The sequence below is a fragment of the Vicia villosa genome, linkage group LG5 (genome assembly GCF_029867415.1).
Source record: "Vicia villosa cultivar HV-30 ecotype Madison, WI linkage group LG5, Vvil1.0, whole genome shotgun sequence".
NCBI classification, from domain to species: Eukaryota; Viridiplantae; Streptophyta; class Magnoliopsida; order Fabales; family Fabaceae; genus Vicia; species Vicia villosa.
In genome coordinates this window covers 132,711,634-132,737,048 of record NC_081184.1, presented here as the reverse complement: position 1 = coordinate 132,737,048, position 25,415 = coordinate 132,711,634, and the positions used below count along the sequence as shown (strand labels likewise).

The 25,415-nt window shown below is 36.5% G+C and overlaps 1 protein-coding gene across 1 annotated transcript; it reads left to right on the top strand.

The window, feature by feature from the left end:
- Window positions 1-19,986: 19,986 nt before the first annotated feature.
- LOC131607401 (uncharacterized) lies at window positions 19,987-22,635 on the top strand. Its single transcript, XM_058879409.1, has 3 exons — window positions 19,987-20,327; window positions 20,436-20,861; window positions 21,667-22,635. The coding sequence occupies exons 1-3, from the start codon at window positions 20,100-20,102 to the stop codon at window positions 22,372-22,374; spliced, it is 1,362 nt and encodes a 453-aa protein (XP_058735392.1). The 5' UTR covers window positions 19,987-20,099; the 3' UTR covers window positions 22,375-22,635.
- The last annotated feature ends 2,780 nt before the right edge of the window (window positions 22,636-25,415 follow it).

Sequence of the window (25,415 nt, the reverse complement as noted above, 5' to 3'; positions counted from 1 at the left end):
AAGCCTCATCTTCTTCGTATCCATAGCTAGGAGCTTCAAACCTTAAAACAAATGACATATTTGGATTCAGGACACTCTAATTAGTGGATCTGGGTCACTTGTTTCTATTGCTAACTCGTATTTTTTGCAGGTTCATAGGTTGTTAAAAAACTGGAATTTTAACGTCCAAATAGGGGAGGTTAAAAACCCCCGCTATTTGAAGCTGAAAACCTCACTTCTGGAGGTTGAAGACGACCACGCGTCCAAGCGTGGTTCGTCTGACTTTTCAGCGCGCCAAGGTGGCCCTTCCCTCAAATATTATTCGCTGGTCAATCCAGCGTGGGCCCCTGCAAAGACTTTGAATCCCCTTGGATTCAGTGTACACCATCTTACCATGCACCTACAAATCTGTGCCCTTGGATCAATCTCAAAGCCAATCCAACGCCTCACACATGCAAGCTCACCATGCTCCTTCATTAATTGCCACACCAGATCAGTATCCTTATATTTTTAATTTTATTTTCTATTTTTATTTTAGTTTCTTTGATAAATTAATTAAAAATAGTTAAAAACTTCCAAAAATTCCACAAAAAATATTTTAAACTTCTAAAATAATATATTATTTTATGAAACAAAAATATTTTATTTTTCTTCAAAATTTCAATATTTTTCATAATTAATTAGTATGTATTTGTATATTTGCTTATTAATTATTTTAATTAGTCAAAAAATCATAAAAAAAATTGTTCTTTGTGTTAAATATTGTTTATATATCATAAACTAATTTTGTACATATTTAGGATAATTTTCTCTTTAAGTTTTAATTATTTGTGTAATTATTTGCATAATTATGTTTTGATTAACTTAAAATATCCAAAAACAAATTTCAAAAATTCCAAAAAAATTAGTTTTGTTCTAAAATCAATTAACAAACCTTTTGTACATATTTTTAAACTTATTTGCTAGGTTTAATCATATTTCCATCTTTTCTTTATTTTAAATTAATTAATAATGCATTAATAATATTTAAAATAAATCACAAAAATACAAAAATATGCCTTTTATTTCTTGCAATTTAAAATTCCTAGATAAATGTATAGGATGTCAAATTCATGTAAATAGGCTAGTTTACATTTCCCGCACAATCGATGTAATAGCGTAGATTTACTTTCTGCACTTTACATTTCCGCATTTTAATTTCCAGCACCCATATAAACTGCGTGTATGTCAAAGATAAAACTGAACCGTCAGATCACTAACTTCAAAGATAAATATCTGAATTCAATCACAATCACATTTGCACCTCCTAGGGTAACCCCTTTTCACTCTTTTCAAAATCAAAGTTACATTTCTACTGTTTCGAGTACAAAATCGAACCTTTTGTTTATATCCGACGAATGGATAGATTTTTAAAGGGAACAAGGATAAAGACCTCCTAACTCAGGGTAGACCTCCTAGTTTGCTTGCTCAAAATCAAAACAAACAAAATTCTCATACACTGTTGTTTTTTTAAAACGAATTTTCCAAAAAGACAATATTTTGTATACATCCAAACACGGATCATTACAAAATTAACGATCTTTTCAAAACATCTTTCGAAAGATAAACAAGCATTTGTATATATCCGCACAAGGATCATTACAAATTCTATTTGCAAAGGTATTTCAAAAACACAGGTAAAGCATTCCGAATCAATTGAAAAGTAAAGCAAATGAGCTAAGCAAACTAAAGAGCCCATGGATAACCATGGATACAAAGGGTGCTAACACCTTCCCTTTGTATAACCTACCCCCTTACCCAGAATCTCTCAAAGGTCTTTTTTCTGTTTCTTTTATAAACCTTTCCTTCATTGGATAAAATAAAAGGTCGGTGGCGACTCTGTAAACTTTTTCAAAAGTGACGCGAAAGCGTCCGATCGACAAAAAAAGAGTCAGTTCACGTATCCCACCCACGGAGGGGTATGGCCCGAAAGGACGGTCCACAGGTACCGTCTGAGCTAAAAGACTTGGTGTCAGAATTCCCCAGGAATGTTCAATTCACTGAAAGACATGGTCACCTACTCCATTTGGTTACCTCAAAATTTGAAGAAGACATGATACGGGTCCTGTTCCAGTTCTTTGACCCTGAACATCATTGCTTTACCTTTCCTGATTACCAGTTGGTACCCACTTTGGAAGAATTCTCTGAACTAATTGGGTTGCCTGTTCGAAATCAATTACCTTTCACTGGTTTAGAAAGGATTCCAAAACCTGGAGTCATTGCTGCTGCTTTACATCTGCGGAAATCAGAAATCGAGTCCAATTGGGAAACAAAGAGTGGAGTTAAGGGTTTACTTGCCAAATTCTTATTGGAAAAGGCTCGACTACTGCTAGAAAACAAAAGTTATCCAGCTTTTGAGGAAGTTATGGCACTTTTGATCTATGGGTTGGTTTTATTCCCAAATCCCGACCAGTTCATAAGTGTACACATCATCAACCTTTTCCTAATCCGTAACCCGGTACCAACATTGCTGGGAGACATTCTACATTCTCTACACACTCGTACCATGAAGAAACGAGGAACTCTCATGTGCTGTATACCACTACTGGCTAGGTGGTTTACATTTCATCTTCCCCGATCAGTGTTGAGAAATGAACAAAGAATGCATTGGTCTCGCAGGATTATGTCTTTGTCTCATTCAGATATCCGGTGGAACAACTTCTTTCAAAGAGACATTACTATCATTGATCATTGTGGAGAGTACCCTAATGTGCCACTCCTTGGCATCAAAGGAGGCATCACTTACAATCCCTCTTTAGCTCTACGCCAATTCGGATATGCAAGGAGCAACGGTCCTCATGACATGATTATCCATGGCATTGTGTTTGATTACGAGAATGATTCTCATAGACACCGACGAAGGTTCATACATGCATGGGGCAGTGTCTATAGAATAGAAAGCAAAACTCTGGGGCAATGGAATTCTATCCCTATGGAACCCTACCTCAGATGGGTCCGCACTCATGCTCAGAAACTCCTTATGCCATATCCCGCTGTACTACCTGTGACTATTGAACCAGAGGTCGAAGGATATGAACCTCAAGTTATTCTACACCCGGAGATGCCAACTGACCTAGAAGAGTTGCAAAAATCTTGGGTTCAACTCAAAGAGGAAAGAGACACCTTCAAATCATACTGTCAGGACTATGAGAGAAGGATATTGGAGCTCACCGGACAGCTTCAAGAAGAACAGCAGATCAACACATTCCTGGGGGAAAAGAGAAAGCGTCCACGGGAGACCTGAAGGATCATTTACTTTATTTCTGTCTTGTAAGCCCAAATGAGGCAAAGAAAAAAGAAAAAAGAAGCAAAAAAAAAAAAAGAAAGAAATAAATTGATTAACTAACGTTTGTTTCTTCTTTAACAAATCTAAACTCTAAGATCCTTGAAACATTGCACACACATTTCACTTCATGCATTGCATATACATTTCATACATTGCATTCATATACATTTGCATTTCATACATTGCATACACATGGCATCCAGTCATACACATTTCATAACAGGTTCACATGACGGATTTCTCATCTTCTCGCTGTTTATTTCAGTCAGAAGAGATGGAATCCGAGGCAAGTATCAAGAATCTCGAAGCACAGAATGCCCAAGTTCAAGTGGCAATTCTGGAACTGGCAAAGGGGCAGCAAGAACTGAAAGCCCTGATAATCAAGAAGAAAAAGAAGCCCAAAGGATCTGTAGGTGTGAGTCACCTGAGAAGAAAGATCAAAATTCCAGTCAAAAAGTTCACAAAGCCACCGATCCCTGAAACAGTCGGTGATGATGAACAAGAAGACAATCAAAGCAACCAGGGTTCTGCTAAACCCTCTCTCTCTTCAAATGAAGAAAATGATCATTCTGGGGACGAACCGGATAATGAAAAATACCAACAGCTGGAAGACCGTATGAAAGCTATGGAGATACAAAAAATACCTGGCTTAGATTTCAATGATCTGGGGCTCATCTCGGATGTTGTTATCCCTCCAAAATTCAAAGTCCCTATCTTTGCAAAATATGATGGAATTTCTTGCCCGAAACTACATCTGAGATCCTATGTGAGGAAGATACAACCTCATACAACAGATAACAAATTATGGATTCACTTCTTCCAAGAAAGTCTGTCGGGTACACAACTCGAGTGGTACTACCAGCTGGAAAATACCAAGGTTCATACTTGGGAAGAATTAGCTGCTGCTTTTTACAAACAGTACCAATACAATGCTGATCTTGCACCAACCCGTACTCAACTAAGGGGCATGTCTATGGGACCAAAAGAAAGTTTCAAAGGATATGCACAAAAGTGGAGAGATATGGCTGGAAGGGTTCAACCACCCTTATCTGATCGTGAACTAGTTGACATGTTCATGGGCACTTTAACTGGCCCTTTCTATAGTCATTTGCTGGGCAGCTCATCATCAGGTTTCACTGACCTGATACTGACCGGAGAACGTGTCGAAAGTGGCATTCAAAATGGAAAAATTCAAATAGGTTCCACCTCTGGTACTACAAAAAGGCCCATCAGTGGGAGAAATGAGGTCAATGCAACTCAAATTCAAAAAAGTCGCAAAAGTGAGCAGCATCAATCTGTAGGGGCAGTTCTGATCTCCGCATCTGCACCTCAAAAAGATCAACAGCCAAAATACACGCATCGACCAGATGCACCGAGAAGAAATTTCACCAAAATCAACATGCCAATTTCTCAGGCATTGCAGCACTTGCTAAAAGCAGATCTGATCACCTTAAGAGGTCCTCCAAAGAATGTCAACACTTCCTCTCTGAATTATCGCCCTGATGCGACATGTGCCTATCACTCAAACTGTCCAGGACATGACGCAGATCACTGCTGGGCCCTGAAAAATAAAATACAAGATATGATAGATGCTGGGGAAATTGAGTTCGATCCTCCAGAAACTCCAAATGTCATCACTGCACCTATGCCAAAGCATGACAAAACTGTCAACGCTATCCTGGACACTGTTTACATCTATGATGTGAACGAATTATCAACTCCACTCTGCGAAGTCAAAGGAAAGCTAATCCGAGCTGGTTACTTCCCAGGGTGTGACCCCGACTGCTTTTACTGCTCCTGCCTGCCCAATGGTTGTGAAAATCTGAGGATGGGAATTCAAAAATGGATGGATCGCCGTATCATTATGTTTGAAAGGCTCCCTTCTATGGACGTGTTGTGCGAAGTCTTTACAAACGGGATAAGAATAGAGGATGTCTCAGTGATCTCCAGCTTACCATTCAAAATCTCTGCCAAGGTTCCATTCAAAATTTCTGCTACACTCAAAGTGGCATCAGTAGTCATTGCTAGTCCAACTCCATTTCCATACTCCTCAGACAAAGCTGTCCCATGGGGATATGACACTAATGTTTACGTTCATGGAGTTAAGCAGGGTACCTCGACTGAAGAGACCGCAAAGTTAACTACTCCAACTGTGGGTAATATTGTGGGTACCAGCAAGATCACGAGAAGTGGAAGAATCTTTTCACCGGAAATTTCTCCAAATGTTGCTGCCAGTCCAGTCCGAGTCCCAGTTCCTAATCAAAATGTCAACGCTCGAGGCAAAGAGCCACAAGTTGAACAAATTCAAACCCCGGTGGAGATCACTGCTGAGGATCCATCAAAGCAAGAAATGGAGGAAATATTGAAAATCATCTGCAAGAGTGATTACAATATTGTTGAGCAACTGGGGCACACTGCTTCAAAAATCTCAATGCTATCTCTGCTAAAATATTCAGAAGCTCATGCCAAAGCTCTGATGAAGTTCCTCAAAGCTGCGCATGTGCCTCAAGAGATCTCAGTCGACCAATTTGAGAATTGTGTTGCCAATCTAACCGTGAGCAATGGTCTCGGTTTCTCTGATATGGATCTAACCCCTGCTGGAAAAAATCACAACAAAGCCTTACATATCTCCATTGAATGTAATGGCACCACTCTATCTCATGTGCTAGTAGATAACGGTTCTTCTTTGAACGTGTTACCGAAAACAGTACTAGAAAAGCTTGACTTCGAAGGAATTGTGTTACAACCAAGCGATGTTGTGGTAAGAGCCTTTGACGGGTCAACCAGAACAGTATACGGAAAAGTGAATCTCCCAATCAGAGTGGGTTCTCAAATCTTTGATTCTATCTTTTACGTAATGGAAATTCACCCAGCCTACTCCTGTTTACTTGGACGCCCTTGGATACATGGGGCAAACGCTGTAACTTCTACCCTGCATCAGAAGTTAAAATATCCAGTAAAAGGAAAGATTGTCACAGTCTATGGCGAAGAGGAATATGTGGTTAGTCACCTAAGCAATTCCAAATATGTTGAGTTGGAGGACGAATTCATCGAAACTCCATACCAATCATTTGAGGTGGTCTCTCCAGATGTCTCTACCACCAAGCATATTCCTGCTACTCCAACTACAACTATGGCTTCTCTCAAAGATGCCAAAGCCATGATTGAACAGGGTGATTGCACAGTATGGGGACAGCTTCCCAATATACCCTACAAGTCTGACAAACTAGGTCTGGGCTATAATAGTGAAGATCAAAAGAATGATCAAAGTCCTCGTTCTGGAGGATTAATGTCACACTTCGTCAGCCAAGAAGTAAACGTTATTGAAGATGAAGGAGTGTTCTTGAACCATATCATTCAGCCATATCCAGGTGAGATTCCACCTATTTCCATGGGAATGTGGGATGATGTGGGAGAACCAAACGGCGGGTATAATTATCAGTATGCCGAACCTCAGAATTCTTATATTGCTATGGAGGACCTTACCCCGACTGGATGGGGTGATGAAGTTGGAAATGATCAAATTTTCACAAATCCCGTCACTGAGCAATATCAAAATCCACCCAAAGAAGTATGGGACACGCTAGGAGAACCCAGCGGCAAATATGACTATATGGTGAAATATTCCGCTCCTCCGAGCTCACAAATTGCCATGGAGGACATTGTCCCAACTGGATGGGATGAACATTACGATGACAATTTCGCTCTTGAAAAAGCCAGAGAAATACCAAATAACGAGGGTTGCTTTCTGTCAGCATACACTCCTCACCAAGATGCACAAGTCTCTATTCAAGACATCATCCCGACTTCATGGGACGGCCTTATCGAGCATCTCGCTCAGCCAACAGAGATATCTCAGCCTGGGCTCTCGTATCCAGCAGAGTATATCCCTTATCCCGAAGGATCACCGGCTCATTTTCCCACTAATGAAATCAATGCTGTGGAAGATAAAAAAGACAACTGCAACTGGAACAGCTGGGTACCCCCTGCTCACAACAGTGGATTGAACAACTGGAAAGCTGAGGATGTGATCTCCTTTGACCAGGAGTAAATGCCATTTCCTGTTTTCTTTGTGTATAATGTGCAAAGATAAAAGTGGTTCCTGAACAATCGAACCATGAGCTTGAAAGCCGTGTGCCTTAGCACACTGGTCCTTCTATAAGGGCTTATCATATCATGATCATGTGCATTCAATAAAATCATGGGACGCTTGCATATTTAAATTTTGTGATCCTTTTTCCTTCTTTCTTCGCCTTCTAATAGCTATGTTTTTTCTTCACACACACTCACATAATTAACTTGCAGATTCACATACACTCTGGATCCAGTCAACAACGATTCTGCTATTGCCCGTCATGACTTTGAAAATCCGATCTACCAAATTGAGGACGAAAGTGAGGAAGATTGTGAAGTGCCAAGAGAACTTGCAAGGCTGCTAGAACAAGAAAACAAGGCCATACAGCCTCATGAGGAGCCAATTGAGGTCATCAACTTGGGCAGCAACGAAGAAAAGAAAGAAGTCAAAATAGGGGCTGATTTAGAACACAGCGTCAAGCAAAGACTGATTCAAATGCTGCGAGACTACGTCGAGATATTCGCCTGGTCCTATGAGGATATGCCAGGCCTTGACACGGACATCGTAGTTCATCGCCTACCAATCAAAGAAGGTAGCACTCCGGTCAAACAGAAACTACGAAGGAGTAGGCCTGATATGTCAAAAAAGATCAAAGACGAGGTTGAAAAACAGTTCAATGCCGGATTCCTAAAAGTTGTAAGTTATCCTCCTTGGATAGCTAACATCGTCCCTGTACCTAAAAAAGACGGGAAAGTCAGAATGTGCGTGGACTACAGAGATCTGAACCGGGCAAGTCCCAAAGATGATTTCCCTTTACCACACATCGATGTACTGGTTGACAATACCGCACAATGCAAGGTATTCTCCTTTATGGACGGATTCTCAGGGTACAATCAAATCAAGATGGCACCCGAAGACATGGAAAAAACAACCTTCACAACACCCTGGGGAACCTTTTGTTACAAAGTAATGCCCTTTGGTCTGAAAAACGCAGGAGCAACCTACCAACGTGCAATGGTAGCGCTATTTCATGATATGATTCATCAAGAAATAGAGGTGTATGTCGATGACATGATTGCAAAATCCAACACCGAGGAAGAACATTTGGGTCATTTACACAAGTTGTTTGACAGACTCAAGAAATACAAGTTGCGATTGAACCCAAATAAGTGTACCTTTGGAGTAAGATCCGGCAAACTCTTAGGTTTCATCGTTAGCAGCAAAGGTATTGAGGTTGATCCCGCCAAGGTTAAAGCCATTCAAGAAATGCCCATACCTCGTACCGAGAAACAAGTCAGAGGATTCTTGGGACGTCTGAATTACATCGCCCGATTTATTGCCCACATGACTACTACTTGTGTGCCGATCTTCAAACTGTTGAAGAAAGATCAAGTGGAAAGGTGGAATGACAAATGCCAGTTAGCCTTTGACAAAATCAAAGAATATCTCCAAAAACCTCCAATCTTGTTGCCACCTGTGGAAGGCAGACCTCTGATAATGTACCTAACTGTGTTAGAAGACTCAATGGGGTGTGTGCTAGGGCAACATGACGAATCCGGCCGAAAGGAGCACGCAATCTACTATCTTAGCAAAAAGTTTACCGATTGTGAAACAAGATACTCACTACTCGAAAAAACTTGTTGTGCCTTAGCTTGGGCAGCTCGCCGACTAAGACAGTACATGCTAAATCACACCACTTTCCTAATCTCCAAGATGGATCCCATCAAATACGTGTTCGAAAAACCTGCTCTCTCTGGAAGAATAGCAAGATGGCAAATGATCTTAACAGAATATGACATTCAATACACTTCACAAAAAGCAATCAAAGGAAGTGTGGTAGCTGATCATCTGGCTCATCAAGCAGTAGATGATTATCAAGCATTGAACTTTGACTTCCCAGACGAAGACATTATGCTAGTCAATGACTACAAACAACCAGGACCAGAAGAAGGATCCGAGCCAGGATCCCGGTGGACTATGGTTTTTGACGGAGCTTCTAATGCACTTGGCAATGGCATCGGAGCTGTGATCATTTCCCCCACGGGAGGTCATACACCATTCACTGCCAGGTTATGCTTCAATTGCACTAACAATATAGCCGAATACGAAGCATGTATTCTGGGTCTTAAAGCTGCAATCGATCTAAGAATCAAATTCCTGGAAGTCTACGGAGACTCGGCCTTGGTAATCTACCAAGTCAAAGGGGAATGGGACACAAAGCACCCAAACCTAATTCCTTACAAAGAATATGTGCTGAGTTTGATTCTTTACTTCGAAGAAATCACTTTCGAACACATCCCACGCGAGGAAAATCAACTAGCTGATGCTTTAGCTACCATGTCCTCCATGTTCAAAGTCAGGTGGGACAACGAGGCGCCTATGATCACCATCTACAGACAAGACGAACCATCCTATTGCAATGAGATCAATACCGAAGGAACCGAGGAAAAACCATGGTTCCATGAGGTAAAAAGATATCTCGAAGCTCAGGAGTACCCTGAAGGGGCATCCATTAACGACAGAAAGTTTCTAAGGAGATTTTCTGCCAAATTCTTTCTAAGCAATGGAACCCTATACAAACGCAACCATGATTCAACTTTACTTCGCTGTGTAAACAAGAAGGAAGCAGAACAGATCATGGAAGAAATACACAATGGTGCCTTCGGTACTCATTCCAGTGGACATACAATGGCTAAAAAGATCCTGAGAGCAGGTTATTACTGGTCTACCATGGAAACAGACTGCCATCATCACTCCCGAACATGTCACAAATGCCAGATATACGCTGACAAAGTACATGTACCTCCAGTTCCATTAAGCGTCCTGACGGCTCCTTGGCCTTTTGCAATGTGGGGTATTGATATGATTGGAGAAATCAAACCTACTGCCTCCAACGGACATCGCTTTATCTTGGTCGCTATTGACTACTTCACAAAGTGGGTAGAAGCAGCTTCATTTGCTTCTGTCACCAAAAATGTGGTGGCCCGGTTCATCAAATACAATCTCATTTGTCGGTATGGCATCCCTGAACGGATTATCACGGACAATGGCACAAATCTAAACAACAGAATGATTACTGAACTTTGCACACAGTTCAAGATCAAACATCATAATTCCTCTCCATATCGACCAAAGATGAACGGCGCGGTGGAAGCTGCCAACAAGAACATCAAGAAAATCATACAAAAAATGACAGTAACCTACAAAGACTGGCATGAGATGTTGCCTTTTGCTCTTCATGGTTATCGCACATCTGCGCGTACTTCAACAGGGGCAACTCCATTTTCCTTAGTCTATGGTATGGAGGCAGTTCTTCCAATTGAAATTCAGATTCCTTCCCTAAGGATTATGAAAGAAGCCAATCTAGACGAAGACGATTGGATTCAAACACGGTTGGACCAGATAAACTTGATTGATGAGAAAAGGCTCGCAGCTATTTGTCATGGTCAGCTATACCAAAAGCGTATGATCAAAGCCTTCAACAAAAAAGTCAAAAGTCAAGCATAGCAAACTGGTGGCTTGGTTGTCAAACGCACCATCTTACCACAAGGTGATCCCAGAGGCAAATGGACTCCCACCTACGAGGGACCCTTCATAATCAAGAAAATATTCTCCGGCGGCGCCATGTTGCTTACCACCATGGATGGCGAGGATTTCCCACACCCTGTGAATGCTGACATAGTCAAAAAATACTTCTCTTAAAAAGAAAAAAAACAGCTCGCTAAGTTGAAAACCTGAAAGGGCAACTTAGGCAAAAATGAGCATCTCGGTGGATTGAAAACCCGAAAGGGCGGTCCAGGCAAAAATTAGAGACTAAACAAAAAATCCCGGTAGGCTGAAAACCTGAAAGGGCGGCCTAGGCAAAAGTTAGGGAATGAAGCATACAACTGTGTTCCGTTCAGCTGCCTACTCACCATCAAGATTCAACACCTCAAAGACACCGATCAGTCTAATCACTTTCTTCCAACAAGTGAGGGATGAGATGCTCGAAGACAGATTGGCAATAGCAGAGTTGAGACTTGACTGGATCATTTTCACATAGCTATCTTCATAAATATTTTTCAAAACTTTCTGACAGTTTCCTACTTCTAGGATTGTTGTCTCCCTGTGCTAACCCGCCTATCATGGCTCTTTTCAATGCAGCTTTTTCAAAAATCACTATTTTCACTTTTTCTGTTTAAATACGTAAGCGTCCCAATGATAATTTTGAATGAACATATGCATTTGAATATGATTGATGTTTACCAGGAAAAACAGGAATGGCATTCAGGAAATGTCCCGATCATCTGGACATCATTCCATCAGAAGGAAATCACCAAGAGAAACGCATTTCTCAGCAAATTCCTCAAAAAGATTTTCTCTTCAAAAGAAGTCTTATTCCCCAGCAGGTTTGTTCCAGATTACTATCTTCAGAAGGTGTGATCCCCGCACCCGGACTTGGTCAGATAGTGCATCGGAGGATTATGCATCTTCCTCATTCCCATTTGAAAGGGCATCAGAACTTCCAGTTACCTTTGGTTCCCCAAGCAGTAGTCAAAGATCCTTCAACGGGATACCCGGGTTCTCAAAGAATTTCCCCAGACGAGGATACTCAAGCAAGACAAAAGATCATCGACGATCACAATACATTCATGTCCAGCTGACTAGTGGGAATTTATTTTTCCAACTAGAAGCTTGACACACATTCACATTCACATTCACATTCACATTCATACATTCATACATTCATACATTCATACATTCATACATTCACATATTCATTCATCATATTCATGCATCATGCATACGCATATTCATACACAGCATAACATGCATATTTCTCCGGGAATATCTCACATTTACATGCATCATAAACATTGCATATCACTAACTTGATTTTTCAGGTAGGCAGATATCTTCAACAAAGATGTTCTCAATCACATGCCGTGTTCACCTGAATTCCATGAACGGTTCTCTCAGATATAATCAAGCCGAAGATTCATTCTGATCACCTACCAACTCAAAAACAGACATCAAAGATCAAAGTTGATACCTCAGACGGTTCCAGAACGATCTAGCATCAAAAATCTAAAGCGATACCTCAGACGGTTCCAAAACGATCTAACATTGCAGATCTAAAGCGATACCTCAGACGGTTCCAAAACGATCTAACATTGCAGATCTAAAGCGATACCTCAGACGGTTCCAAAACGATCTAACATTGCAGATCTAAAGCGATACCTCAGACGGTTCCAAAACGATCTAACATTGCAGATCTAAAGCGATACCTCAGACGGTTCCAAAACGATCTAACATTGCAGATCTAAAGCGATACCTCAGACGGTTCCAGAATGATCTAACATCAAAGATCTAAAGCTGATACCTCAAACGGTTCCACAATGATCAACTTTCAAAATCTAAAGCAAAAAACTTTGGACAAGTTCCGTAGCAATCATCCTCCAAGACTTAAAGCGGTAACCTTGGACGGTTCCGAAACAGTCAACACAAAGACTTTCAAATCCTTAATCAAGATATAATCAATGGATTCATTCTGATGAACAAACCATCAACCCATTCACCAGGTGGCATCTGAAAGCCCATCTCAGGTAATGTTTCAATCTGCCAACAACATTTCGCAGACGACATTCAAATGCAACTTCCAACATCTCTTCCGATCAAGGTAAGTGCAAATTTTCAGGGCATCTATATATTCAATCATCTTCTACCTTCAGATTTCAGACAATCTCTTCAGGTTTAAGAAGATTGAATAGGGGCAACTGTTATACCCAAAAATTTGCCCACATATTTTTCAAGAAAACTCCAATCTGAAAATTAAGGGTCTCATATAATCATGGATTTTTATTTCAACAAATGTCCTGACATATGAAATACTTAGTTTTTAGAATCTTTCTTATACAGTAATTTGGCTTGCAGTTGAATTTATTCTTACGCAAACACCAAATACTGTTTATTACTTCACACATGCTATTTATTTATTTACAGATAAATAGTACTGACACAATTGGTACAGAGTTAAATCTTTTTGCAGGCGCAGAATCAGGAAGCTCAGACTGTATTGGTAACAAATAGATTATTATTATCTTTTGTTTCCCACTAATTTTTGTACTATATTCCAATATTTGCAAAAATCTTTTCAAATCTCTTTTTCAAAAATCAAATCTCTCCTTTTCCCAACACTATCTACACTTTCTTTCAAATCTTACTTCCACTCAAATTTTCCTTTTGTACGGAATCACATCATTCCCCAACGTCTCTTTCCTTCTTTCCATTCTATAAATACCTCTCATTTTCTTTCATAAAATCTCACATCAAATTCCAATTCATCTCTCAAATTTCTACTTCATAATCCATCCTTTCTCTTCTTCCCTGACAAGAATGGCAAAGTGGATAGAGACACTGTTTCTTACAGTCATCACCATTGCTACGGTGATCATGACTTTCTTCTGCCTGCATAGTCCTGAGGAGTGTGGACCTGCAATAGTTGCACTCCCAATCATCTACATGTTATTGTTCATAGCATGGGTCATTAATCGTCATTCTTAAAATTTGCCGTATTTCTTAAATGTACCGTTTATTCGTCGTACTGTTCAATATAGTATATTTGTACTGTCAGTATTAAATGTTGTACTATTTGTCATAATATTGCTTAGTTACTAAGATAATATTTTGTGTGTTTTCTGCCAGTCAAATATTCCTATTTCTGTGCATTAAATGATTTTCAGGGTTATTATCGGTAATTTTGCCCGCATACCGTAAATATTAGTTATTTATTATGTCTGTGTTTTTCTAACAAGTCATGTAAATAAACTTTCATTTTTCACATAAAACAAAAACAACAAAAAAACAACAAAAAAGAAAATTAACTTTGACTGTTGATTTTTCACTCTAACTACTACGTCAATACCTGAACAGTCAATCGACAGCCAAACTGCTGGCAGTACAATTCTCAGTGTTTTGTGCCATCAATCAAATCAATCTTTCACAATTCAAAATTCCAAGATTTTTGTTCAAAGAAGTCTTCTGAATATCACATGATTAGCAGAGACTCAACACTGCACAAAAATCAGGTACGCTTAACTGTCTCCTACACAAACAGTCCCTAATCAGGGTTTTTCTTGTTTTTACAGGGGCAACAAGTTTTTGAGAGCTCAAATGGATTTCATATACATCCATATATCTCAAAGTACCATCATACAAATTTTCAAACTTCAAATCACTCAGACGCACCGTCAGCAGCTCAAACAGTCAACAGACGACCCGTTTGACCAAAAAAGTCAACAGACAGTCAAAAATGAAATTTTTTGTCAAAGTCCATATTTTGTCAAAGGATTCATCATTTGATCATTGGATGATCATAATTCATCAAGGAAAGATCAAAAATCAACAAAACCCTAAGATTCAAAATTAGGGTTTTTGCCTGAAAAGTCAACTCAACTTTGACTGATCATAACTCTCTCATCCTTCATCCAAAAAATTCAAACCAAAGCTTGTTTTGAAGGAAATTCAATTATCTTTCAAATGCCATTGATCCCATGATCATTGGATTCACCATTTGAAAAATATGACCAAAGACATTACAGGTCATTTTCAAAGTCAACAAAAAGACACTTTTTTCAAAAGGACACACAAGGAGCTTCAAAAATCATTTTGACATGAGACCAAAGACATTGGTTAGAGGACTCTTTGAGGTTTCCAAAAAGTGCAAGATCTCCTTCATATGACAAAAATTGAAGGATTTACACCTTGTTGAAGTTGGCTAAATTTTGGTAAAATGCATGAAATCAACATTGCTCAAAAATGTATTTTTTCCAAATGGGGCCAAGTTTTCAGCATTCAAACATCATTTCCATGTTACTATGGGCCTCCCACGACCAAGACTAAGCCCATACCTTTTTTTATCCATTTTTGCATGATTTTATCTTACTTTAAGATTAAAATTAAAAGGAAAATGCATGGATAAAGGTTAGCTTACAAATCAAGCATGACTCACCTCAAAGAATCTTCATCTTTCTGCAGAGAATTGAAGGGCAAGGCAGGTGCATTGAAGGCAAGATGACTTGGTCAAGAATTCAAGCTTTTTTATATTAAAAAATGCAAAGTTTCAACAAAGGCAACTAAGACACATCTTAGCTTCATTTCTAAGCACACATAGCTTATAAATAAGCTATCTTAGTTCAGCAAAGAAGAGGACACGAATTCAGAAGCATAGCATAGCATATAACACTTGTAATCACTTCAAAAAATTCAAAGAAAAACTCAAATTCGAATTTGTAATTTCAGTCCATTTCAATACAAACTAAGCATTCATACACCTTCCTTAAACATCACTGAAACTATCTCAATCAATTACAAGCCTTGAAGCTCACTGAATCGAGCTACACAGGTCAAAATTTGTTCAAACTAAAATCAATTCGTATCTGGTTATTCACACATGTTTAACAAGATGTAGACATACTATTGAGTTTGGTTTGAGGTGTAGATCATTTCTGGAAACTTAATTGAAGTTTGGACACGTATAAACGAAACTACCATTTTAGGGTTCATAGCTTCAAATTTAGGGCTTTCCAAATTAGGCAAAATTAGAAGTTCTGATTAGCACCATTAGATTCGCATGAACAAGACGAAACGAATGGAACCATCGCGCCAAAAATCTTTGCATGTTTACCCCTATTCGCTATTTTGCAGGTTTGAGGTTCACTTACTATAGCGCTTTTTTCATAAAAACGCTGTAAAAGGCCCTGGCGAGAGGTTGAAGATGATGAGGTGTCCCCACCTCATTGGTTCAGACGCGCGCGTTTTTTTTTAAATTGTCCTCTGATTCTGTGCTTTGCAGGTGTAGCTTTTACCACGTGCCTCACCATCTGGACCACCTGATCTCATTTAATGAATCATCCAATGATCCAGATCACGCATGCACACCATGCTCCCTCACAAACAACCACACAGGATCAGTATCCTTTATTTCTATTTTATTTTCTATTTTTATTTTAATTTCTTTGTTAAATTAATTAAAAATAGTTTTAAAAATCCAAAAAATACACAAAAAATATTTTTAAACTTCTAAAATAATATATTATTTTCTGAAATAAAAATATTTTATTTTTCTTCATAATTTCAATATTTTTCATAATTAATGAGTATATATTTATATATTTGCTTTTTAATTATTCTAACCAATCAAAAAATCATAAAAAAAATTGTTCTTTGTGTTGAATATTGTTTATATATTATAAACTAATTTTGTACATATTTTGAATAATTTTCTTTTTAAGTTTTAATTATTTGTATAATTATTTGCATAATTATGTTTTAATTAACTTAAATCAATTTCAAATCAATTTCCAAAAATTCCAAAAAAATTAGTTTTGTTTTAAAATTAATTGACAAATATTTTGTACATCTTTTAAACTTAATTTCTAGGTTTAAATCTATTTTCATCTTTTTTCTTCATTTTAATTTAATTAATCATGCATTAATTATAATTAAAACCAATCATAAAAAATCCAAAAACATGCCTTTTATTTTTCTTGCAATTTAAATTCCTAGATAAATGTATAGGATGTCAAATTCATGTAAATAGGCTAGTTTGCATTTCCTGCATAATCGATGTAATAGCGTAGATTTACTTTCCGCACTTTACATTTCCGCACTTTAAATTCCCGCACATATAAACTGCGTGTATGTCAAAGATAAAATTGAACCGTTAGATCACTAACTTCAAAGATAAAATATCTGAATCCAATCACAATCACACTTGCACCTCTTCAGGTAATCCTTTTCATTTCTTTCAAAATCAAAGTTAAATTCCACTGTTTTGAGTACAAAATCGAACCTTGCTTTTATATCCGGTGAAAGGATAGGTTTTTAAAGGAAATAGGATAAAGACCTTACAACTCAAGGTAGACCTCCTAGTTTGCTTGCTCAAATCAAATCAAAACAAAGTTCTCATACACTGTTGATTTTTCAAAACTTTCCAAAAGACAATACTTTGTATACATCCAAACACGGATTATTACAAAGTTAACGTTCTTTTCAAAAACATCTTTCGAAAGATAAACAAGCATTTTGTATACATCCACACACGAATCATTACAAAATTCAATTTACAAAAGTATTTGAAACCACATATGAGCAATTTCAGAGCAATTGAAAAGTGATCGAAAAACAAGTGAGCTAAGCAAACTTAAGAGCCCATGGATAACCATGGATACAAAGGGTGCTAACACCTTCCCTTTGTATAACCTACCCCCTTACCCAGAATTTCTTAAAGGTCTTTTTTCTGTTTCTTTTATAAACCTTTCCTTAATTGGATAAAATAAAAGGTCGGTGGCGACTCTGTGATATTTTCAAAAATGCGAAAGCATTAAGCGACAAAAAAGAGTCAGTTCACGTATCTCTACAGATCAGAGGTATGGCCCGGTATTAAAAAAAATCGGAGGTCCACAATATGACGTTTATGTTATTCCTTGTGTTAGCGGTCCGACACTAGAGGAAAATGAATGTATTTCCCTAAAATAAGTCATCTTATAGCAAGTGCACATAATAGGATGTGTGTTGATCTGACAAGATACGATTTCTCGAAAACATTTCTTCCACTTCGGAGTGCTCCACATCCAAATCCAACCGATCAAATTATGTGTATTGTGTGGCTTTCTAAATCACTACATTTTATTTGAAACCGAGAGGCACTATACCACTGACATCACCTTAGCAGACAACTCATTCAACAAAGGAAGCTGAAACTTGTACATATCATTTTTTTTATATGATGCAAAAATTTCACCAAGTTGAGCGAGATTGAAAGAGAATCAAATAGACAAAAGTCAAAGGCGCAACCACCCATAGATATCAATTTAGATGGTGACACATGTTTAAGTTCATTTTAGTTTTTTTTTATTTAACAATGTAATTATTCGATGTCACATCTTTTTAATGTTGAGTTGATATTAACAATATAAACTTGATACATTTTAATGTATATTTCAGTTTCCTATATTTTTTTAACATTTTTGTCTTTCATAACATATTATGTTTCTATAACAAGTGTTGTGTGAACAGTTAAAGGTAAATTCGTATATACATTTTTAGAGGCAGCTCATTTTTTTTAAGAAAATGCTAACAAAGGTGTATTTAGATATACATTCTTGGACTCACTCTAATTTTAATAAAACGAAATATGGTGTACCTGGAAATACAGTTTCGAAATAGTCTCTAAGACAAGATTGCGTTTCTAAGGTCCATATTAATTCAAACCTTGTATAAATATGAGTGTCATTACTATACTTGTTAGCAAAAACACATACAACACACACAAAATATCTCAATATGCATATCTTACTTTTGTCTACAAGTTACATCAGGTTCATAGAGACCACTCATCCTATCTATCTAAAATCAGTACTAGAAAATATGTATCTAGACATTCGAAGATTTGTGAAACTCTGATATCGTTCACCTTTAATTGACAATGAAAGAAAAATAAAATTCAACAAGTTTGAGCTAAAGAGAGATAAAAATTTAACTGATATGTGAAGTACATTTCACTGTTACAAAATAAAAGGTCTGATCGAGGTGGATGCGAAGATTACAAGATTGACCAAAGATATTCTGAAGTTGTTGAAACATCCTACTTGATTATAAAATGTATTGTTAGATTTACGCTAACAATTATATATGTACTATTTCCTTTTTAATGTTTGTCATAACAATGATTAATGTTACTTTAAGTTATATTTTCTGCATTTTTTTTTGTTTTTTTTACTCTAACAGTTTTCAAAAATATATTTTTGAATTTTTTTAAATTCAAATACATTTATGGTGTGTTTGGATTGACGGTGAACATAATTGATTCTAGCAGAACTGAGTATGGTAGAATTGATTTTATTAGAATTGAATTTAGCAGAATTAATTTATGTTTAGATACATTTATGTAAAAGTGAGTTGAATAATAAATTATAGTGTAAAAATCATCCAGAATCAATTCTGGAGGCAAAAGCTACAAATTTTAGCTTCAAGTAGAATCAATTTTGGAGACAGAATCAATTCTACTTTTGCCTAACCAAACATCTTAAAATCATTCAGAATCAATTCTAAACCTCTAGAATTGCTTTTGACCTTTCTAAAAGCCAAACCAAACATACACTTAGGTGCGTTCAAAAATATACTTTTAAATTTGAGAGACATTTTAGAATTTTCACATAAGTACGTGAGAAACTCTTAGGTTAGGTTTGAATAGAGTAAAATGAATGGAGCTGAATGGACGAGAGCGGAATGGAAGAAAGATGCAGTGAGTTTGAGTATTTCATGGCAGAATAAAGAGATTTTATCATTCCGCCCAAATTAGAGGGTGTAAAAAATGATGGAATGAGATGAAATACATTCCTTCTGATTCCATTTTTTTCTATTAATTTTTAATGAATCTAAACAATAAAACATAAATTTATACCATTTCATTTTACTCCCTCCCATCAATCCAAACATTCGGAAAAAATAACCCCAAAATAAAACATTCTTTTATGCAACAAGACAGATTTAAAAGGAATATATATCTAATAACTTTACTATACAACTTTTTTACTATTGCCTTTTAAATTCAAGTTCATTTCTCGTGTACACGTACAACCTACAAGTAGTTAGTTTTTGAAAGCGAAAATGGTGCAGTGGACCAAAATCGTTTGACTATTCAAAACTACGAAACAAAACCCTTGATCGCACACCACAATGGCGGAACCTCCACAACAACAACAACCCCTTCTTCTCCTTGAAGGCACCGATTCCAGAAACCACCGAGTCATGTCTCAACTCACTCACTCTCTCCTTTCTCAACTCACCCAACTCAATCCTTCTCTTCCTCCTTCCACCCTCGCTCAACGCGAGTCTTACATTCAATCTCGCCTTCAACACCTTTTCCATAATTTTCACACCCCCACTCACCCCCCTTATGCTCTGGTCAGTAATTATTTGCAATTTCAATAATCTACATTGCTAATTTGTAATTGAAAATTGAAATTGATAGATAATGATGATGTTGATTTGTGTTTTTGTTTTTGTGTTTAGATGATAAACAAGGCAATTGTGGAATTGAATGAACAAAATGGATCGACCTCGGAGGCGATTTCGGAGTTTATTAAAAGAGAATACGAGGATTTACCGTGGGCTCATTCGAAGATTCTGAGTATTCATCTAGGGAGAATGTGTGAGATTGGGGAGATTGCGTGCACAGAGAATGGTAGATACATGTTTCCTGTTGGTGGCGTGGAAAAGAAAGAGGAGAAAGAGAAAGGACGGTGTAAGGGTAGCAGGAAGAGGCGGAGGAGCTGTAGGAGTAATCGTGAAGATACTGAGAGAGAGGATCAGTTGGCTTTGTTAGATAGTGGCGGGACCGAGGAGGCTTCGACGCAGGTTGCTGAGAGTGATGATCATTTGATTGGAAGTGTTGAGGAAAAGGCAAAACTACAATCTGAAAAGGGAGTTCAAGTTCAGGTACTTTGTTGTTTTGGTAATTTATGGCATTTGATGTTGCTTAGGTCTAATTTTGTCGGGTTCATTTGAGTATTTGGTCATATCGAGCATTGATGACTCTAGGTTAGGCGTGAGTGTTCGACACATGTCTGTGTGTCAACACTTCTAGGATATTTGGCCTACAAGACAACTCAATGAAACAAACCTTAGACATATCTACGTGGTTAAAAAATGCATTGAAACAATGACGATGATCCAGGGGTTAAAGACATTATATTTGATTACATCATTTTAGCGTTTTGGTATCAGATGGATGAATGAATGTGAAAGACTATCATATCTTATTTTAGAGTTTTTCTAATGAACAAATTGATCAGTGTAGACGTCTATCTATATTGATATTGGTTCTCAATTTAGATCTTCTACAAATAATGATCATATTTTATTTAATTACAATACAAGTGTTGTTAAAAAATAGGTGTTAGCAATGCTATGCTGCTATAATGTATTGGAATTTGGGGTAGCCAATACAACAATTGATACAGTATGTCAACTTCGCTACACTGCAAATAGAGACATGTTTTTATTTTTCGGTTATACAATGAAGCACCAAATAGCAGAATTAGTTGTGTTTTTAGCTATGGACACTGGCCTTTTTCCGTATTGTTTCATGTGTTTGTATCCGTGTCAGATTCCGGATTTCATTAATGCAAAATTTTCTATTTTACCACTGCCCTGCACTCCATGCCCCTTTTAGCACTAGTTTGTAACTGTTTAAGCTGTTTGGTTAGAATGAACATTTACTATTAAAATTCATTTGGTGCAGATGGTAAGTAGCATAGTTTGTGCAGAAGGGTCACCAGAGGACATGATATCTACTGGTTCAGGAAAAGAGTTATCATCACAAACACCGTTGCAACCTCAAAAATCCGCTGACATTGATACAGATGTAACAGCTGCACTAGTTTGTGCGAATGTAGATGATGGTGAGCTTCCTCAGGATTACAATCAAGGGAATACTGATGGAAGCCTTGATGAGAATCCGATTATCGAGTGTCTTGATCAGATACAGCCAATGCGAAAGCGTGCCAAAGGCAGAGGCAGGCCTTGTAAGGCAGAAACTGATGATGAAGACTGGCAAGAGAAGCCATTGCTGGTTACGAGGGGACCAACCAAAAACAAGAGGAATCCAAAGGGTCAAACTAGAGGTCTAGGGAGGCCTCCTAAGGTAATTCAAGAAAATGAACAATGTGAAGAGAAGCTAAAGAAAAAAGAAGAAAAGTTAAGGAAGAAAGAAGAGAAGTTAAGGACAAAAGAGAAGTTGAAGAAAAAAGAAGAGTTAATGAAAAAAGATCAAGCTAAGCCACATGATTGTGAAGAGAAATTAAAGAAAAAAGATGAAGCTAAGTTGCATGATCGTGAAGAGAAATTAAAGAATGAAAACCAAGCTGGTCGTGGACGAGGGCGTGGTCGAGGTCGTGGTCGAGGTCGAGGGAGGACTCCTAAGCCCAAGGTATGTGATACTGAGGCGTGATACTGAGGCACCAGTTGCTGAAGCGACAACCATGTGAAGTTCCATATATGTTCTCCTGCTTTGACAGTGGATCTATTTATCATTTTTTGATAATTTGTTCAGATTGTTAGGACTGCTTGTAGGAATTCAGTAAGCTCTCATATGTATGTGTTATAGCATTAAACTATATCTTGTGTAAATGTTACGTTTGGATAACCACATTTGCCAAACTACAACCATGTTTTTGGGGTTATTGAGGAATGCTAAGCAGAGTTACTTTAATACTCTCTTTCTAACAAGTATTCTATGATTGAGTGACTTTTCTACTATTTAGAAAATGAGTCCCACCATGGAATAGAATTAATTAGTACTAACTGAATCTTAATGAGCTAGTCACATTTGAATTTGAATTTAAAAGATTTATGATTTGATAATTTTTTTTAAGAAAAATTCTTGGTACCCATGATAAGTAGTTGGGTACCGGTACCTTTAGTGCAAATTAATTAATTTTTTTAATTTATTTTAAAATAAAAATAATTTAAAAGATGACATGGCAATGAATAACCTTGTTTGATTGGATGAAGGTATCGGTACCCAACAAAACTCAAGGGTACCGGAGTGTTCACATTTTTTTTAATGCGGAACAAATAAATGTCTATTATCGAATACGAATCAAATGTTTATCTTTGACAAATATTAATAAACATAGAACACATATTCCTAACTGATACATAAAAAAATAAAAATAGGCATGACAACATAATTTGTATAGGCGGATACCCACCCGAAAATGCTTTAAATTTGATGGGAAAAATCCGCTTTGATTGAGTTTAGGTTCAGGTTTGGATTTTCTCTAATTACAAATTATGGGGACGGATTGAGTAATGATGATACTTGTACCCACCCGAACCTGCCCTGTTTATTTCACGGAAATTTACTTGCCACCCCCAAATTACACCTGACACCCCGCCTTTTTCATTATTCTAGAAATGCCCTCGGTGAAATTGAAACAATTTTCTTCGAACGAAATTTTTTGGTATGTATGAAATTTCCGGTAAGTTGCAAATAGTTCCGGAAATTTTAAAATTTGTGGTAAAATCCTGAAAATTTTAAAATTGCCGGTAAAATTTTTCAGAAATTTTAAAATTTTTGGTAAAATTTCTAGGAAATTTCAAAATTTTCAATAAAATCTACTGGAAATTTCAAAGTTTCTAGTAAAATCTCCTGGAGATTTCAAAATTTTCGATAAAAATTTCTTGTATGTGCTTGAAATTTTCGGTATTGCCTAGAAATTTTTAATTTTTTTGGTGAAAACTTTGAACAAGGTGCGGGGTGACAGGTTAATTTCTCTCTGTGATGTACTTTATTATTTAGTTTTAATAATTTAGAATATTAAATATGTGGTCAATGTTTTAATATTTTGATTTGTACTTATTATTTGATACTACCTCTGTTCCTTTTTATAAGAGACAACTTGCTTTTTAGGTACATTAAATAATCAATGTATCTAGTCTATAAACAGACCAAATACATTAGTTATTCAATGAACTTAAAAAGTCACTTATCTCTTATAAAAAGGAACAGAGGTAGTATTATATAAAATGTATTTAGACACATGTAAATTTGAAATGAGTGACTTAATTATAGATGAATAATAATGATCATGTAAACTCAATTGTATTAAATAATCAATATAGAAAAAGGACATGTGAGAAGAAGAAAAAAAATGAAATTTGAACATTTAAAATAAAATAGATATTGGGCTAATAATGATTCGTGAGATAAAAAAATTATTTAATGCGATATAAAATGTATTTAGATCAGTGTTTTAAAAATCGGATTGGTCATCAAACCGGTGAGAGTACTGGATCAATGGGTCATTGGTCGAACCGCATGACGAAACCGGATAACTCGGTTGAATAAATTGGTCTCTATTGTAAAATTATATATTTATTAAATCGGTCGAACTGGATGACTCGGTCTCTAAAAAATATCATGACACCTACAAAATTTTAAAATTGTAAAATATCATGATTTCACATGTTTATTCTTTACATTCAAATTCTAATTATAATCATCACTCACAATAAAATAACGCAAAATATAAATTTAACAAAATTTTGAACTAGGTATAATTGCAAATAGGGAAAAAGTTATTTCAAATACAATTTGAATAAAGCTTAATAATATTTTATTTTTATTTTTTAAAAAAAAATTATGAAAACGGTGTCGTTTTGTGTTGAAAAAAACATGTATTTGAACCGCTGCCGGTTTTGATCGATTTTGGCCGGTTCTTACCGGTTCAACAACATATCCGGTCCAACAATCAGATCAAACTAGTAACCCTTCTGGTTCCCAGTCCGACCGACCGGTTTGGTCTGATTTTTAAAACACTGATTTAGACACAAATGTAAAATTTGAAATGATTCACTTAATTGTAAAATAAACAATAATCATATAAATTTAATTATATTAAATAATCATAAAAAAAGGAATCGTGAGATGAAAAAAGAAAAAAAAATTATCTATAAAATTAAGACAATTATTGATTAAAATAAAACAGATATCGTGTTGACAGTGACCCGTGAGAAAAATGAAAATTTAATTTTATTTAAATTAAAAAATAAATTATTAGTATTTTTAGTGACAATAAATAAATAGAGAAAACAATTAAAATGAAAGTAAGAAAGTGTGGAAAAAAATGTGAGAGAAATTTAAAATTTTAATCGAGAGAAAGAACGTGTGTGTAATATTTATTTGTGATTTAATTGATGAAGGTTGAAAAATGAACGTCACATTTCATACTGAAATAAGAGATGAGAATGGAAAAAGACAAAAAGTAAACATTACTTGATTACTTAAATATCATTTTCTTAATGTAAAGAATTTGTGATGAAATGACAATTTAGGGAGTTCATGCAATTAATTTTTAATAGATAGATAATAGATTCGTAATGTTATTTTATTTTGGGAAAACTAAATATTTTTATTAAAAAATTGATTTCACTAAACAGATGGTGGTGGGGCGGGGATACTCAAACCCAACTCGGACCTGTTTGGGA

Excerpts from the sequence above, each read along its gene's own strand:
- LOC131607401 (XM_058879409.1), top strand. The coding sequence starts at position 20,100 with ATGGCGGAACCTCCACAACAACAACAACCCCTTCTTCTCCTTGAAGGC. Across the intron at positions 20,328-20,435 it reads CTCACCCCCCTTATGCTCTG|ATGATAAACAAGGCAATTGT; the intron begins GTCAGTAATTAT and ends TTTTGTGTTTAG. Across the intron at positions 20,862-21,666 it reads AAAAGGGAGTTCAAGTTCAG|ATGGTAAGTAGCATAGTTTG; the intron begins GTACTTTGTTGT and ends CATTTGGTGCAG.